Source organism: Phymastichus coffea, unplaced genomic scaffold, assembly GCF_024137745.1.
Source record: "Phymastichus coffea isolate CEN01 unplaced genomic scaffold, Cenicafe_Pcof_1.1 PCOF00113, whole genome shotgun sequence".
In the NCBI taxonomy this organism is placed as follows: Eukaryota; Metazoa; Arthropoda; class Insecta; order Hymenoptera; family Eulophidae; genus Phymastichus; species Phymastichus coffea.
In genome coordinates this window covers 630,585-647,729 of record NW_026706924.1, presented here as the reverse complement: position 1 = coordinate 647,729, position 17,145 = coordinate 630,585, and the positions used below count along the sequence as shown (strand labels likewise).

General features: G+C 35.7%; 2 protein-coding genes across 15 annotated transcripts in view; one reads left to right on the top strand and one right to left on the bottom strand.

Annotated features, from left to right (window-relative positions):
* The window catches only part of LOC131670646 (pleckstrin homology domain-containing family G member 5-like), a 119,809-nt gene that overhangs the window by 43,413 nt on the left and 59,251 nt on the right, over nt 1-17,145 (top strand). For 8 of the 12 annotated variants that reach the window (XM_058946393.1, XM_058946391.1, XM_058946390.1 and 5 more), the window contains one exon: nt 3,263-3,383. In XM_058946393.1, coding sequence (XP_058802376.1) covers nt 3,263-3,383 — 121 coding nt within the window. Of the gene's footprint in view, nt 1-1,721; nt 1,867-3,262; nt 3,384-13,352; nt 13,586-17,145 lie in introns of those variants that run through there. The other 4 variants (XM_058946398.1, XM_058946399.1, XM_058946401.1 and 1 more) reach the window with 3 other exon arrangements.
* LOC131670648 (arylsulfatase B-like) lies at nt 7,691-11,282 on the bottom strand. Of its 3 annotated transcripts, XM_058946409.1 has the most exons (9): nt 11,172-11,282; nt 10,504-10,663; nt 10,198-10,424; nt 9,860-10,121; nt 9,629-9,789; nt 9,271-9,562; nt 8,927-9,213; nt 8,588-8,857; nt 7,691-8,511 (listed from the first exon to the last, which is right to left on the bottom strand). In XM_058946409.1, the coding sequence occupies exons 1-8, from the start codon at nt 11,280-11,282 to the stop codon at nt 8,630-8,632; spliced, it is 1,728 nt and encodes a 575-aa protein (XP_058802392.1). In that variant the 3' UTR covers nt 7,691-8,511; nt 8,588-8,629. The 3 variants fall into 3 exon arrangements, with proteins under 3 accessions (XP_058802392.1, XP_058802391.1, XP_058802393.1); XM_058946408.1 differs by lacking the exon at nt 7,691-8,511 and having other exon boundaries at nt 8,520-8,857; XM_058946410.1 differs by lacking the exon at nt 7,691-8,511 and having other exon boundaries at nt 8,520-8,857; nt 8,927-9,180.

The window sequence follows — 17,145 nt, the reverse complement described above, 5'->3', positions numbered from 1 at the left end:
TGTGTCGCAATCTCATCTGCGCCGGAAATTCCATCTCCCGCAAGAAACTTTATGAAACTAAACTCGAACTTTTTTCTCGAAGTATTCGCATCCTGAAATCGCTCAAAACAATGAAAAATCGTTATGCACGTGGATGGAATTCCAGCTCGATCAGTCGGAAGTTGAAAGAAGAAGTTACCACTACGCAACCAAAACTTTTAATGACGTTGCAGGCTGTCACGAGCCATTGTCGTTTCCGTTCAACCATTCGATCGTTTCATCGGAGATTAGCGAATCTCTGTCGAACGACTGCTTTATAGAAGTGCTTTATCGTAAATGATTCATAGGCGATTGAAATTTGGATAACGACTTGAAAGTTTGAAGAAACGGAAGCCTATATTGTAGGAACTTGTTAATTTGTTAAGAAAAAGAAGTACCATTTTACATTCCCTCATTAAAACTTTCCAGCTAAATCCTGGAAAATTAAACCATTATCGCGGAGAAAGATTTGTGGCTAGGTTGTTAGCTATCATTCATTAAAACATGAGCTTCACTTCAGCTTCTTATCTTGCACCATTTTTCACAAAAAAAAACTAATCCTCGCAAGGCAACAACTTTTTTCGCTCTTTTGTCTTGACTCTCTACGGCTTATCGCGTTGAAAGCATATCTTTCTCTTTTTAATTCTCAGATGGGCATTATTATTCTTCAACAAAACATTTAAGTTATGCGCGCTACTAAATATTTCGTTCACTAGCAAATGAAAAAATAACCGACCATACTAAGGCGCAGTTACAAATCAAGCGGAGAAACTCAAATTAGATTTAAAGGCGTTTCTTCTCGCAAATCTATGAGCCGTAAGTTCCGCTATTATCCTCCTCGCTTGTTCTGCTTCTTTTTGACATCATTTGGAATGAAACTTGATCCTAGGCTTTTCTTTTGTACTTACGTTCGATACTCATATTCAACGTTGAAAGACTCGTTCACTCGACTTGGAGTTAATGTTAGTAATTTGCTAGGTAAGCGATTAAGTATTTATCTTAAACGTCTACGAGTGATGAGCAAGAGGACGTGCCAAAATAAGGTTACGCTGACGTAAGTTTATTACTTTGAAACTAGGCAGATTGCGACCATCAAGTGTCACGCGCGATTATAACTGTAAAAGATTAACTTTTAGGGCGCATTATCTCGTAAAAACGAAACGAAACAAATGAATAAACGATTGGATATGATTAATGCACGTAACAGGTATGCTTGCTCTCCTTCATCCGACAATTCATCACGAGCGTACGTATATCAGTGTTCGCCCCCCGCGCTAAACTGCGAATATCGATCGTCCGCGGCGATGAATTGAGCTTGAACACGAAATCCGCATATTTGTTCTCATTTTTCATTTTCCAGTCTTTATACAATGTCTGTCGGTACTATTACACGTTTTATTTTTTTGCTAGTTGACGCTTTTCCTATCGACAAATTGCTCCTGATTAGATTTCTAGTTCAGCTTGTGAGATCCTAAGGTAAATTTGATAAATGTCATAACATCTTGCAGTGCAAAAACGTGATTGAAATTTGGAAAACGTCGTCAAAAATCTTGAAGACATGGAAGATTGTTTCGTGCTCTGAAATTAAACGAAATCACTTTGATTTCGAGATAATACTATACTTCAGATTTTTATATCAATCTCCGTATAATTACGTACATCTTGAAAACCTTCTCTAAAAATATCTTGATCTTTACACATAGGAGCTTGTCTGTGCAAGTCGACTTCGATCTCTTGCCTCTCGAAGCATCAGCCTAAGTCTCAGCTATCGTTCGTGGCAGTTTTATTGGAATCGATATATGCGCACATACAACATCAACGTTTGTGCCTCACAGGAGTATCAGGCAGGTGATTTGTCGTCTATTGCGCACGAGAGTCTGTAAGTCTCTTGGCTTGCTCTCATTTCTCTCTTTCTCTCTCACGTGAGTTATTTATTACGGTTTCAATGAACGGGCGACTGCACGTTTCCAATTTTATCGGCGAATCCCTCGAGTGCGTCACCTCATAGTCTACCTGCATTTCACGATTGATCCTACTTCCCGCCTTCGTCTCAATGCAAATAACAATCCGAGACGTTAATATGCGTAAGCTCAGCTAGAAATTCAACTATTTGTAGCAATTGGCGCTGCGGAGAATTATGATTGCTCGAAGACTTACGATCTGCTAAAATTCGAAACCTGTTACAACTTTCGCGTAACTAGGTAGTTAGACGCGGCACAAAGCAAAAAAAAAGGAATTTTCGATAGTTGGCTTTACGGTGATAACGCCACTCTCGTGATCTCCGAAAAGTAGGCCACATCGAATATTTGCGCGAGATAGCGTATAACATCTTGCAAGCGTGCAGTGGCCTATATGGTTATATATTATACATGTCGCGCGTTATTCTTAAGTTTAACAATCGCGGTAACATTGTTACAAAAAAACTAAATATCAGAGAGAAACATAAATGCGTAAACGACATCAATAATAATTACAACCACCTTCGAATAGTACTAACGAGTAAACGAAAGTGAAACGAGGGATTATCCTGTCCTCGCATACTCTGAGTAAATATGAACATGCCATCAAAATCGACTTACGCTCGCTGTTAATTTACCTCGAAGAAAGAGCGGTTTCATTTCGCGTAGTAATACCCTTCCATATTTATATTTCGGAAGCAATATTTCAAGCGCAATATTTAGTAGAATTTCTGACAACGTTGCAAAAAAGAAAACTGTACTTGCCATTAATGGCAAACGCTAATTAACTACTTGAGATGAAAGCGCTGATTGTCGACGTTTGTCATCTGACGTCAATACAGATGAATTTTTGCGTAATTAGATACTTCGACTGTAATGAAGGTGAAAGAGTGTCGATTTACTTTTATTGCAAAAAAGAGAAAAGTTTTTTAATTATATGGACTCTGATAAAAGCGATAACAATTCAAATACTTCGTCTGAGAGAAAACTTCGTTGCTCTGTTGGATAAAAAAAACTGATAACAAATCACTGGTGATACTTAATTAATCTTCAAGAAACTCTTATAATTAAATGTAGTAAAATAAAAATTCTCGATAAAAGAAAAGATAAAATATTATTTTAATTAGGTATTAGCCCATTGGTCAAAATTGAACTGAATGTTCTAAAATTCGATAGAGTACAAGTTGTAACCTTTCGACGAGCAAGGTATTTAGAACTAGGTAGAGAAAGGGAGAGAGAGAGAGCATATTTTATTTTCAATTTGACACATAACTTTGCAATCATAGGTGGGTGGAGCAACAGGTCAAGAACGGATGGGGCAACTTGAGGGCGAATGCCCGGAGCCTCTCGGTGCTACGTGGCCTGAGCTTCTCAAGTATCAAACGGAGCACAGCAGTCAGTCAATCGGTGAGTTTTGTCATTTTCTCTTCTTTTCTTCTTTTTCGGTGTAAGCGAAAAAATCAAGTGATTTAATGCAGGAACTACGAAGCGTTAAGTAGAAACAAAACATACAGCTAACTATATGCTGTTTGCTCTGCATATTCAAGTTTTGCACGATGCCGTATAATTTTGAATATTTCTCAACCACACAAAAGGAGATGTCGTCGGAGGATCTTCACTACGTGAAGTGTGGCACAATGGAGATTTTCGGAACGTATTCTACTTTTAAGTGTCTTGAGAGACCGAACCATAAATATGTAGAACACTTTCGGTAGTATGCGCTTGCAAAATGCTCAATACGAGCAAAAGATATTATTGTTAGGTGACGATTATAAATATCTCTTGAAAAAGAAAGATCGTTATAATTATAGCAATGATCCAGTTTTTTTGTATATAATGATTAGGGTTAACAAAGACGACGGATTTTACTATTTTCAAATAAACATTTCACGACAAACATATAAATTACTTTTTTACCCATACAAAAAAGTATAGATAAAGTATGATTACAAAGTATTGTCGAAGTATGACAATGGTTACTAAGCCACACTTTATAAAATATGGGAAAAACCAGACTCTAGTCGAAACTTTTCCGAAAAAATGGATAAATATCAGGTACTTTTCTCGTATTTTATAAAATATGGCATAGTGTTCATTTTGATACTTTAGATACATTCTGTCCATACTTTAGCCACACTTCAACCAAAACTATTTCCTCTCGTAAACACACATTGACGATTTCTAAGAACTTGTCTAGAAATTTTCTAGATCGAACCAACTACATCGAGATTCATGATCCACTTTTTCATAGCTCGAAAGCAATATGCAAGCACAGATAATATAAGAATAAACATAAAAAATTACGTAAGTTCCATGCATGATGCTTCTAAGAATCAGAGATTTTGCCTGCGCTTTCGAAATCGATGTATTACTCATCGTAAAGTAACAACTCGACTCTCGACATTGATTGAAAGTTTAGAAAAGGCGAAAGGATTGGGATTCGTTTGACTGATCTTGAAATATTCAATTATATCTTGAAATATTCAATATCCGCCTCACCCCTGGAGGTATATAATGTAAATATTCATGGCAACATCACAGAAAATATAATATTAAAGAAAGAAGATATTCGGGTGAAAATTGAGTGGTTAATATTTTTTGCTGATGTTACGTTTCGTGCACGCGCAGAGAGGTAACAAAGAGCATCGATCGAAACAGATTTGATTTGGACGTCTAAGGTGCTTTGTATCTGCCTTCTGCTTGATTCAATAAGTCCCTGACGAGACTACAATTTATCATTCAAGTTTCGTTTGTCATGCATGAAAATCTTTCAAATGTATAGCGAATCACGCTGAATTTGAAATCTGCGAAAGATTTCATTGCTGGAAATCCTGATGAGTTTGTTGAAGACATTTTATGTAAATACATTTATATAATTGAATACTTGAAGAATTTCATGATTGTATAAGAAATTTTCGCTCAAATTTTCGAAATTGAAATAGAACAAAACAAATTCTTAATAAACATTTTCTGAGTGCTGATTTATATTTGCTTAAAAGTCTTATCCGGACTAAAATTTCTCTAACGTTTTCTATTCGAATTAAAAAAAAGTCAGTATAATTTATTCAGCCTAACAAGTATTGTCAATCATTTTCGACACCATTCCCCGAAGAAAACTAGCACTCACGGATATTGAAAAGAAATAGTATAGGACGTAACAAGAGATTGCGCTTTCGCCAGGGTCTCGACTTATAAAACGGGAATAATGCAGGTGAAGGTCCGGCAGACCACGTGGTTTTCGTATGTGAAAAGCTTTCGCGGTTTCAGTGACAAAAGAATGGAAATTGAAACACTGTTGGACGCAGCGTGATGAGGAATTTCAAAAAATGAAACAATATTCTTTTCCACGCGAACAAGTTAACTTTGAAGATGAAAGCGAGACGAGTTATATTGTTGTGACACGCCACACGTATCGCACTCATATGACCGAGCACATTCACTTTTGTTCTCTCTTTTTTTAGTTCCTATTTATTTCTGCGCTGTTTTGTTTTTCCTCGCCACCGCGTTGTTATTCTTCATTATACCGAACTGTGCCTTACTTCTTATCATACTCTTTATTATTCTCAAACTTGCATCTCTTTTCACTTGCCCTCGTTTCGTCTTTTATTTTTTCTTTTTTTTTATCTTATTGTTTGTATCTTTGATGCATATCTTTTTAATGCAAAAGTTAAAGATTATTTATGCAAGTCGTTGTTCTCTTGTGAATTCATCATACAAGCCTCGTTCGTTATTGTAAGGTAGGTTTTGATGTTACTTGGACAGTGAAGGTAGCTTTGCAAGTTTAACTAGCAAAGCAAAGTATACGGAAACTTGCTTTTAAAACGAACATTTCTCAAGACGAAGTTTTTGAAAGGAAAGAGTTAGCTTTTGCTATAACATATTCTTTTTTCTACCATTCTCCAGATTCCATTTTCCTTTAACAATAGACCGTATGGATTCTCGTTTATTCAAATAACAGTAAGACGATACAATCACTGGTGCAACAAAAGCTAAAGCATAAAAGAAGAAGATAGAGTCACAAGTGCTATTATAGTTTTGCTAATGAGCTAGTTTTAATTTGTGGGTTTACGTATACTCAAGAATAGTCGATGGTGAAACTAGCGTGATTGCTATGTCGCTTAGTCTGACAGAACGAGTGGCTTGACCACTGACGAGTAAGATAGCTATATAGTGCGTCCTGCTTCCTTGGATTTCTGCACTACTCAGCACAAACCCAACCATGTTTTTACGGTTAATTATCTGTAAGAACTCGCGTCAGGTGTATGCCAGGAAATCGACTCAATTAACGGTAAATCGAATGCCCTAGCGAGAGATAATTAAAATTTTCACTAATTCCGATAATAAAAATTCCAAAAGTGATTAATTATTTCGTGATTAAAAAAAAGTGATTAAAATTTCGATATTATTTGCCAAATCATTACATTCGCATTGTGGTATTTCGATCTCCGCAAAATCACATGTTTAATAATTTGGCAAATTTGTATAACTTGACAATAATAATCTACAGAGAGGGATACATACCTGAGCGGAGCCAACTAATATTTAAAGTATGCTGGCAGAGAGTACACGAATACCCTCACAGCTAGTCGTGAAATATGGGAATGTCCGTGCGCTCGCGTGGTGATGAGGCCGAGCTGCTGAATTCTCGGAAAACTCGATTAAGCAAGCACCAACTTCCGCGTGAATTTCAGGTCGTAAAACACGTATAAACACGGCATTAATCCCAAAGCATCTCTCTGTAATGTTATTTCAACCAGCCTTCGGCGCAAAAGAGATAGGATACTTATTGGCATGATGATCGATTACGACTGCACGAGCAAGTTATATCGACGAACAAACAAAAAAATTGGCATGTATGGGAGACTGCTGCTGATGGTGACGATCGACATGCGAAGGGATAGGCTTTTCATGCCAATTTCGATGATGAAGCTTCCAAATAACCCACTGACGTTTTCGTTACTTTGCGAAATGAGCGAGAAAGGCCAGCGTTCAAATTCCAAATGCAAATTACGAGGAAAAAAGAAGAACAAATCTCCTTTACTGATGGCATTGTCCTGCTGAACAATAGAACAGCCTCCGTCGATAGGCAAAATCAATGTAGCAGTTCCGTACCCAATTCGTAGTAAATTTCCCTTGCAATTTCGAGTAAAGATTAGAAACCGATGTCCGTAAAACCGCGAGCGAATCAAAGCAAAATACGCTGCGAGCATCTAATTGGACCATCGTTAATAGTGGAAATGGAGCATTGAAATAAAAACGTTGCTCCTCTGCGAAACGTCGCACTTAATTGAATTGTCGCTCTCTCCCTTCGCCTCTCTTCCTCTTGCAGTCGGACGTCTAATCTTGTTGGATAAAATCAACGGAAGGAGAGAAAATGAAACGGGCCACGTGAATTAAACGGTAACTCGTTCGCGTTTAATAACTAAAGCGATTGCAATAACCGAGCAATCTAGCAACCCTTCATTTACTTTTCACCTTATCTTTTTAAAGGGGTAATTCGGTGATTCGTTCGTCAAATATTCATCCACTCTCTTCTTTCATATTTTGCTCGTTAATTAATATTGAGCGTGTCTTCAAACCGGAAAATCTTGATGTTATTTTTCCTGTATACTGTACTATCGGTTGCATCAACATACTTACAAAATTGTTAGACTTCTGTATGAAGACTGGTAAATTTCATTTGCACAAAATCTGACTTCATTCACAATCTTGTCGTATTAACAGATATATTTATAAATCCCAGAAAATACAATAAAAAAAGTTTAATCTCGTTCTGAAATAGATAGAATCGAGCAGCGACTGTTGTAGTAAATAAAAAATGAAGCACGAACGTACATTGTATCTTGTATGTTAATATTTTAAAATGTTTACTGCGCTCGCTGTCGCAGATATCGAAAAAACAATATCTACAAAAATCATTGGTTTGGCATTGTCGATTTTCGTCGATAAGCACGCAATTTGAATAAAAAATTAGTAACGTACAATTCATCTAAATTGTTGTAAGTTCAAGCGAATTTGGCTATGTCCTCGTGGGAGCATCCTACCTCATAGATACATACACTGAGCTCTGTACGACGCGGTTAACAGCTCTCTCGAACAATGCCGAGGTGTGTCTAGAGATTTGGGCATATGGCCAGCGCGACAGACAATATTGCTGAAACGTAATGGCTGGCGGAAATAAGGCAAGGATCGCTTTGAATTGACATTCCATGCTGACTGAACAATGTGTTTCAGTCGTTTCTCTACTGTCGACCATGATGAGAATTATTTGATTTTACATGCTTGTTGCTTGTAACTTTTGCTCATGCAAATTTAACAAAATAAAATGCTTATATTAGTTATCATGCATACAAATTTTCACAGAAAACATTCGTCGACCAAAAGATAAATAAGTTTCGATCCCTTAATAATACGCATGAAAATCTACTATATTCTACTTATTATATGCTTCAGTACCACACAGGATCGAGTTTTACTCAATTTAAGTAATTATAAAAAAGTACTGACATTTATTATTCACATTAGAAAAACGGTTCTGTAAAAAACAATTACGTTACTTAAATTGAATAAGAAATTACTCGGAGAGAATAAAAAGTAAAAGTAGATATTACAAAAAACGTAAGATGACGTAATGTGTGGAATTAAAACAAAATTCACAAACAATTTCTAGGATCATCCATAGGGTAACCTTCGCAAAACACATTGTCATTCCAAATTGCAGTTTTGTTTCTATTTCTCGGTGGTATGTACTCGTGACTCATCCACGGCATCCAGTATCCATTGAAATGTTCCGGATAACCTGCTGGGTCGATGTATGTGTTGGTCTGATTGATTAATACTGAACGATAGCTGTCGACAAACTTACTTAAAGCTACTTTGATCTGCAATAAGAATGTTAAAGTGATATCTTAGATTTTTATAAGATTAAACTATTGAAAAATTGTTCTTACATCAGGACGTTCCCCAGCAATATCCGTAGTCTCACAAGGATCACTTATAATGTCAAATAAACAAGTTCTCTTGTTAATGCATTTTGGATAGAATACTTTATGAACGCAAGTAACCGTCGCTTTTTTCCTTAATTCGAGAATTCGATCTTCATTCGGCAAGGTAAAATCAGTAACGTTCAATTTTTTCAAAGCTTGTCCAGCCATTGACAACATGATATTTCTTAAGTCATAACTTGGCGAGTACATATTGTAATCTTGACCATAGTAGTCATAATATTTATGTACATCTAAATAAAATTGCAATATTTAAATAAAATTTATTGTTTTTCATTAATTTCACTTACCTCGAACTAACTTATATCGTCCCATAATAGCCGACTCTGGGCCATACACTTCGTCAATATTAATTAGCATCGAATCACGTTTAGACTTTTGTTGACCAGTAATAGTAGTCCATTGGTCCATACCATCAATATCAGTGATAGTGCTGGGATCACCACCGGCTAATTTCACAAAAGTTGGAAGCCAGTCGGTGATGTGAATGTATTCATCGCTAACTCTTGTGCGATCTTTGATCAGTGGATGAAAGACAAACGATGGAACTCGTATACCGCCTTCGAATATGGAACCTTTCATCTGAAGAATCATCGATGAAGCTTTTTCTTGGAATATACAAAGAGAAAATGTTATCTGTATACTTACCCCGCGGAATGGATAATTAGAACCATGATTCGTATAAGGAGCTATGGTTGTTGGAGATCCATTGTCCGACATGAACAGAATAACAGTGTTTTCTAACATTTTAGTATCCTTCAATGCTTTCACAATACGTCCAACGGAATCGTCCAAAGCCGCGATAACACCTTATTGTTGAACGACGATTAAGTCGAGTATACACAAATAAAGAATGTATCGATAATAAATTTATCTTACCGGCGTATTTTCTTCTGTTAATATCACCGATGTAAGCCAAATTTTGATTAACCTCCGTTATGTTTCGAACTTCCAAAGACTCGATACCCTCGGTCGAGTGACCGGCAAGATGAGCAAGTTGTAAATACAATGGTCTTTGCTTGTCGTGGCGTCTAATTATATCTTCGGCTTCATCACTAATGAAGTCAGTGAAATACTGTCCATTCTGATAAGGCTCAATCCTATGAGGATTATCTTTGTGAAAATCAATACCCGTATGTTTCTACAATGATGAAAAAAAAGCCTCAATCGATATTTGTAAACAATGTGCGTAAATAGAGCGTATATAATACACTTACGTTTTTCGTGACTACGTGATTGAAGTACCGAATGACGCCGCCATAGTAGCCGGCAAACGAATCGAAACCTCTCCTCGTTGGCGTGTGCTGCTCGGTATAGTAACCCAAATGCCATTTGCCAACGAGTCGCGTGACGTATCCTAATTTTTGTAAATACTCCGGGAGCAATTTTTCGCGAAGTGGCACGCCTCGTGGTTCAGCGACGTTCATCGGTATGCCTTGCAAACCTGTATTTATCGTACGTTGAAAAACAGGATCAGTTGACTTATTTGCGTATCTGTTTGTTTGGGGAAAATTGATATTTACCCATTCTGATGGGATGGCGTCCTGTGAGAAAAGCTGCCCGCGAAGGTGTACACGTTGGCATTACGTAGTGACGATTCAAGATCACACTATTATAAGCCAACGCGTCGATATTTGGCGTCGGAATCTCGTTCGAGCCGTGAAATCCTACGTCGTTCCAGCCCTACAAAATTGGTAATGTTTTTGTTTGTTCATATACGAGAAATCCGAGACTGTACTTTTTTCTGTCTGCTGGAAGGTTCTTTTACTTGTCCATATCGTCTACACTTCAAATGTTTGTTCTTTTTTTCTTTTGGTAGTTTGCGAAGTCTCACGAAAAGATTTTGGCGAAATAATGTTTACAATAGCAACGTATTTGATCAAAAATATTATTTTAAATATTCAAGTAAATAACCTTTGTTTCTTGTATTTTTTTGGGCGTTTATTGAAAGAAGAACAAGACATAACAAACTTAGTTGTTTATGAAGTTAACTAGTGGAAATAGGGTCATATAATTTAACCCGAATAATGCATTGCGTTATCTAATAAACAAATTTAAAATCAATTGATGAAATAAACAATTATTTATTTTGATTGAAAAATATCAAAGTGTTTTACCCTGTATATAAGTTAAAAATAAGATCATATGTGTGTGTGTGTGATTTTCATAAAAAAATGACTTTTATACTCACCATGTCATCGCTTATAATCACAACGATGTGTGGTTTGACGATAGGGACCTGTTGTTTCCCAAATTGAAAGAAAGATAACAAATAATAAAAATAATATTGAAATATGTTCATTTTGTGATAGCGTTTCAATAACTAAATAAAGAAGAAAATTTTGTAATCAACGCGTGTTAAGCATGTGGAAAACTGCTCCGGCTTCACGACGGTGAACAGGCCGACTAACTCTTATGTCTCGGACGCTCACGATTATTATGCGACCGGTTTTTTCGATCGAACGAGTACGAGCTCGCCTGAGTACGCGTAAAGTGTTGTTAATCGCTATGAGTCAACAAACGCATCTTTCTTACGGGATCATCATCTCTCTTTTTGGGAGGGGATTTGCTGGCGGGGTCAATGTACCTAACGTCCCCTTCTACATTTCCTTTCTTTTTACTTTTCAAAGAGCCAACGGTTACGACACTGACACACTCAACTCTAATTGCCATTCCGATTGGCATTTCGCGCCATGTATGATTATTGTCATTTGAATATATGTTTATTTACCTTTTTCAAGTTTTGTGCAGTGTTCTTTAACAAATAATATTGCACATTGTTTGAGTAAATTTATCGTTTAGTTGGCGTCGAAACTTTTTATTAAATTAATTTTTTTTCTCTTTCGTTCAATTTACCTTACAAGGCAATGTTATTATACATTTTTCTTGTAAATAACAATCATGAGCCTTTGAACATTAAACAATCTAATTGACAATTATGATTTATAAAATACTCAAAATAACCTGATCATTTCGAATTATTGGTTTACGTAATATTTTGTACAATGCATTTTATAATTTTAATAGTTTTTAGTAATTATTTATAACTTGTTCTAAGCATATCTATTTCAAATTAATTTTTCTAATCGATTAAGTGAATTAACAATAATTGAAATAAAATTTCATGAGATCATAATATCTGCAAAATAGACATGAGTCAACAACAAAATGACATATAATCATTATTTGCAAAGTTTACACAGAAACATGGCCAAGATATAGTTATCTATAGTTATCTGTGTATACAGATATTATTTTTGTAAATAATTTTCCATCGCACTATCACACTCCGTCAATAACTTGTAATATAAATATTTTTTTATCTACAATTATTCTTATTAAAATTCAAATTTGAAATCGGATATTTTGCGTGCAACACGATTCCGCTAGAGTCTAATCAAGGTGATGTCCTATATACTAAAAAAACTCGTCTTAATTGACGTTTTGATTTACGATTGGCGAAATGAATTTTCCTTTCGCGCCAAAGTTCGAATCCACACACAGCTGGAGAAGATGGATAGCAGACTCGGAGAGGAAGCGAGTATACAGGCGTTGTTGTCGCTATACATAGGCAATAACTTACTTCTATGGCATTTCAAAGACATGGCCTTATAAATTACTTTTTAATTAATACGTATACAATCTGCCAACAAATTGCATGATTTTCTTTTTTTCTGTTATACTTTCAGAAATTTTTTTCCTTTGTATTTGTTCGAATGTTAAACGACAGTGCGTAAATATAGCTTGCAACTATCGCAAAAATTTTGTGCTGATCTGGAATGCTGTCTGCATCATTATTTACTCTCGTCATATAGATTTTTCATTGGTAAGAAAGACTTACGATTGTGTAAGATTTAATAACCTTATGACAATTGTGACACTTTACCAAGTTTTTACCATTTTTCATTTTAAAATATGAATATAAAGAAATATTTATATTATACCATTTATTTGTACATTACAGGTGAGCAAAACTTTCAGAGGTCTGCAATAAGCACTTTTGCGTGAGTTGGTAAACTTCTCCATAATGAAACATATCAGCATATTATGAAATCAAACAACCGAAGACGCGCAAGTAAATTTGTTTTTTGAAAAGCTTCCTGATAATCGATGTGAACTTTTGAACTTCAAAACATAAAAAAACTAGAGAGAGAGAGAGAGAGAGAGAGAGAGAGAGAGAGAGAGAGAGAGAGCGGAAAATGTTCTATTCGTTGATAGAGTGACAAGTAGCCACTTCGGCTGATCATGCGCCTTGCAGCCCCTGGGGTGGTAGAGACTAAGGTTTGTCGTGGAGGGGGTGGTCGGCTGATGGTAGATGGCGGTGAAAATTTGGCGCGCTACGAGCTCCTAGCTCGCCAGTGCGACGCGCGAGGCCTAGATGACAGGATCACGTCGCCCTCGCCCCCGGGGTACGAGATTTATATACACAGTAACAAAAAATACCAACTATTGTCGAAACAATAAACGGCACATGCGCGCGTGTTTTTCATTTCTTTTTTTCTCGTTTATAACTTGCGCCTATATTCTTTGTGTGACTGTTACATATGCAAGACGGGAAAACTGCTCTGAACGATTATACCACAGCGATGCGATAGATATGAACAGGTAATTATTGAATGATTATATACCTTCGTATTTGGTGTATTAATGTTGCTTTTTTTGGAAAACCATGAAGTCTTGTTAGGCAAATAATAACGGAGATTTATCGATTGGTATGATCGTTGTTTACAGTTAGTTCTAAGAATATAACATTAGTTCTAGATGACGCCTTAATATACGTGCAAAAAATATATATATATCAGTATTCAATGATAACTAAATTAAGCTGATAAGAACATAAACTTGGAGGTTAGTCACCGAACTTTTCATGCACAGTTATTTGATGTCGAGAGTTTGACAAAAATCTCATCAACATGAGCTTAAGTATGCGCGCGTGCGCATAAAAATTGCATCTGACGCGGGTATAAGTTTTTTTCCCTCTCGTCTTTTTAATAAAAAAAACGTAATGTGCCCTCTTTAATGTACACATTAGAGCTCACGCGATGACTTTTGCAAGTGCACATCAACGCGAGCACACATAGTTAGCGGCGACATTTACATATGCGCATTTACGCGATAAAATTATTAATATGAAATTGTCCAAATGCAAATCAAACACTCATTTGTTTAGAAATGACGTTGATTATTGTTAATTTTCTTTTGTCGTGGCAGAACAAAACAATGTCATTATTTGACATGTCGCTATCGTTAACATATCACCGCATAAAAGATAAGCAGAGGATTTATTGGAGTATCTGTGCTTTGCTATTGATTGCTAAGTTTATGTATGTGCAGCTATGTAAAACTGTCTGCCAGCGAAAACCTTATATCGTGTTTTTAGTTTAATAACAATCAATTTTTATTTTACGATTACATGCATAACGTACCTTTTGGCATTTGTTCAAGCGTGAACACGCATACAAAATACGCATAAAATATCACATGGCAAATGAAAATTATTGTTTTCGCCTTTTCATTGTTGATATTCACTATTATTTACCATTCCACTGATACTCTCATAAGTTGTTTACAGTCACAAAATTGTACTATACAACGAACGTGAAAAGAAAGAAGTCTATGTCGAAGGACACTAAATATAATCACAGGCGACAATTAGTCGCAAGTAATCGATCTCACAATAAAATTGAGGCTAATGCCACGCTTTACAAAACATACAGGCATCAGACAGTGGAACGAAGGAACAAAACCGTACGCGTTAACGTCCAGTATTTGCTCGTGCGTCATGGATAAACATACTTTCGACTTAAATATCAAAGTTTAATGCGTCTTACGAAGACAATATTGTCCACGGCATATAGAGCCTAAGGGAAAAAATGTATATAGACTTGTACATAAATCAAGAGTTATCATAGCTAAACGACTATGCGGATCGATGCGCTACAATCAATCCGCTCCCTATTTCTTTGGCCGCTATATACTAGACGGAAGTTCCAATGCTATAGACAATGGCTGTATATTCTGGTTCACGCCGCTCTAATGCAATTTTGTAGTATACGATCGAGTGTTATAATTGTGACTGATAATGGACGAATAACTTTCCTCACTTTTTCTTTCTTTTAGACTGCCATCTAATTGCAATAAGATGCGATTAAATAGGGATTGATCACTGTTACTGATCATTTTTCTGTAGTTCTCTGTTGTTGCGAAATTGGGTCAGCGGCTTTAATCGTTATTTCCTTGAAATTTTCAGGTTTACTAAACATCGTAAATGACAGAGAGATTCATTAAAACTACTGTACAGGAATCGAACGTTTTTAATATAAAGTTGTAAGATATTTAAAAGGTAGTGAAATTATTACATATTCTCTTTCAAAATTAGCTTACCAAATAAAATTGAATACCTACTAAAATAAATTAATGGAGATTAAAATATTTTATAAAGATTTGTATAGAGAAATGCATTTCACATATCATAAAAATCTACAATATTACTTTTTTGCAATTAAAAAGAATTAGGAATTTCCATTGTCCATTTTTATTTGTAATTTATTCACAGGTATATCAGAGTTAATGTCGTTATGATCTATTTATTTCTTTTTTCTCCGTGATAAATATTTACCCTCTTAGGCGATATTAAAACTACGTGTTTATGTTTTTGAACTTATCCAATTTAAAACTTATTACACCGCTCTATTTTTAAACGGAAACAAAACACTAAAACTGCCGTTTTTCACGCTGACATCTGACGTTTCCTAAAATATTTTAGCTAATTTTCATACAAATCGTAAATAACATTCTCGCCTCTTACATCCTTAGAAAATGAGGCAGAAAAGCAAACGGAAAAAGAAGAGGAAGGCGAATCCTCGCGAAAGAAAAATTCTTGGAGTTTCTTTGCCAAGAATGCATTATTTCGCGTCTGCGTTACAAAATATCCATCACCTCGAGGCGTATTTAGGTGTCTGCAATTGCAGTCACATTTTGATGTTTTTTTCATTTTGCTAGAAAATCTCGAAGGCAAATAGGAGTTTTGATTGACATCTGGATCGACTGCTTAATTAATATAGATCAATTAGGTGCGCAATGGCATTGAATGATAGGTTATTGGTGACTTTAATCATAATTTTGTTAAAAGATGAGTTTTCATTATTATAATATAAATTTTTTTCTACTAATTACTGTAAAACCATAAATATTTTTCCATCTATAGTTTTAATCTTTCCATAACAATAACAAAAATTGTATAAATTTATTTCATTATTCTACTCGATTGAAATATTGATCGGTATGTTATTCGCAAGTGCTCGTTTGTTATGCGATAAGTAATATCAATAACATAAGAAATCTGTTTCATTTCTTTTCAATTTTGCAACTCTTATCTTGAAAGCTTCATTAAACCGTTGGAAATATTCCCCCCAGCGGTATTTAAGGGAAATACATCTGCCCAAATTTACGTAAAAAGGAAGCAATAAACTAGTTATCATGGAAACTTGTACTACCCTCGTATCCTGTGTGAGTTATTATATTGATCGTTCGGTAACATCGTCGTATTAATAACATTTTGAAGAAAAATTGCTTAATGCAAAATAAAAAAGAAACAAGATAAAAAAATATAACAACTCTTCTGCAGTTCTCTGCAGCAGTAGTAGTAGCAGCAGCAGAGGGGTGAGCGGTCAACCGCTTTACACGGAGCGTTAGAGAAGCCTGCGGTGGTTGGATTTACGGTTATATCACACTACGCATGCAGACGTGTACTGCTGAGCCTACTATCCAAGCAAAAGCGTGAATAGCACTTTAACATTGCGCGATTCAGCCACTTTGAATCCATATGCACCACACGTAGATAATTTTTTGTCGCATATATTGAAATTTTTCTTTAATTATATAGGTTGGTGTAATTCTTAATAACGTTCTATTTCCCTTTATCTCTCCAACCTATACATAATGATTTGCATATAACGTCAAAATTTTTGAGCTACATTACGAATTCGTGCATGAAGTGCTATAGAACGGTTTGTGATAAATTAGCTGTCACTCGCTTGCGGATACCATTTGCTGAATAGGTTCTGCGGCTAATAACGAATTTATTTCCGATTGACGGAATATGGGGGTTTCGCTTGCAGACTACTTCAATGTAAAAGTTCTGATATTATTGTTTGAAATAAATT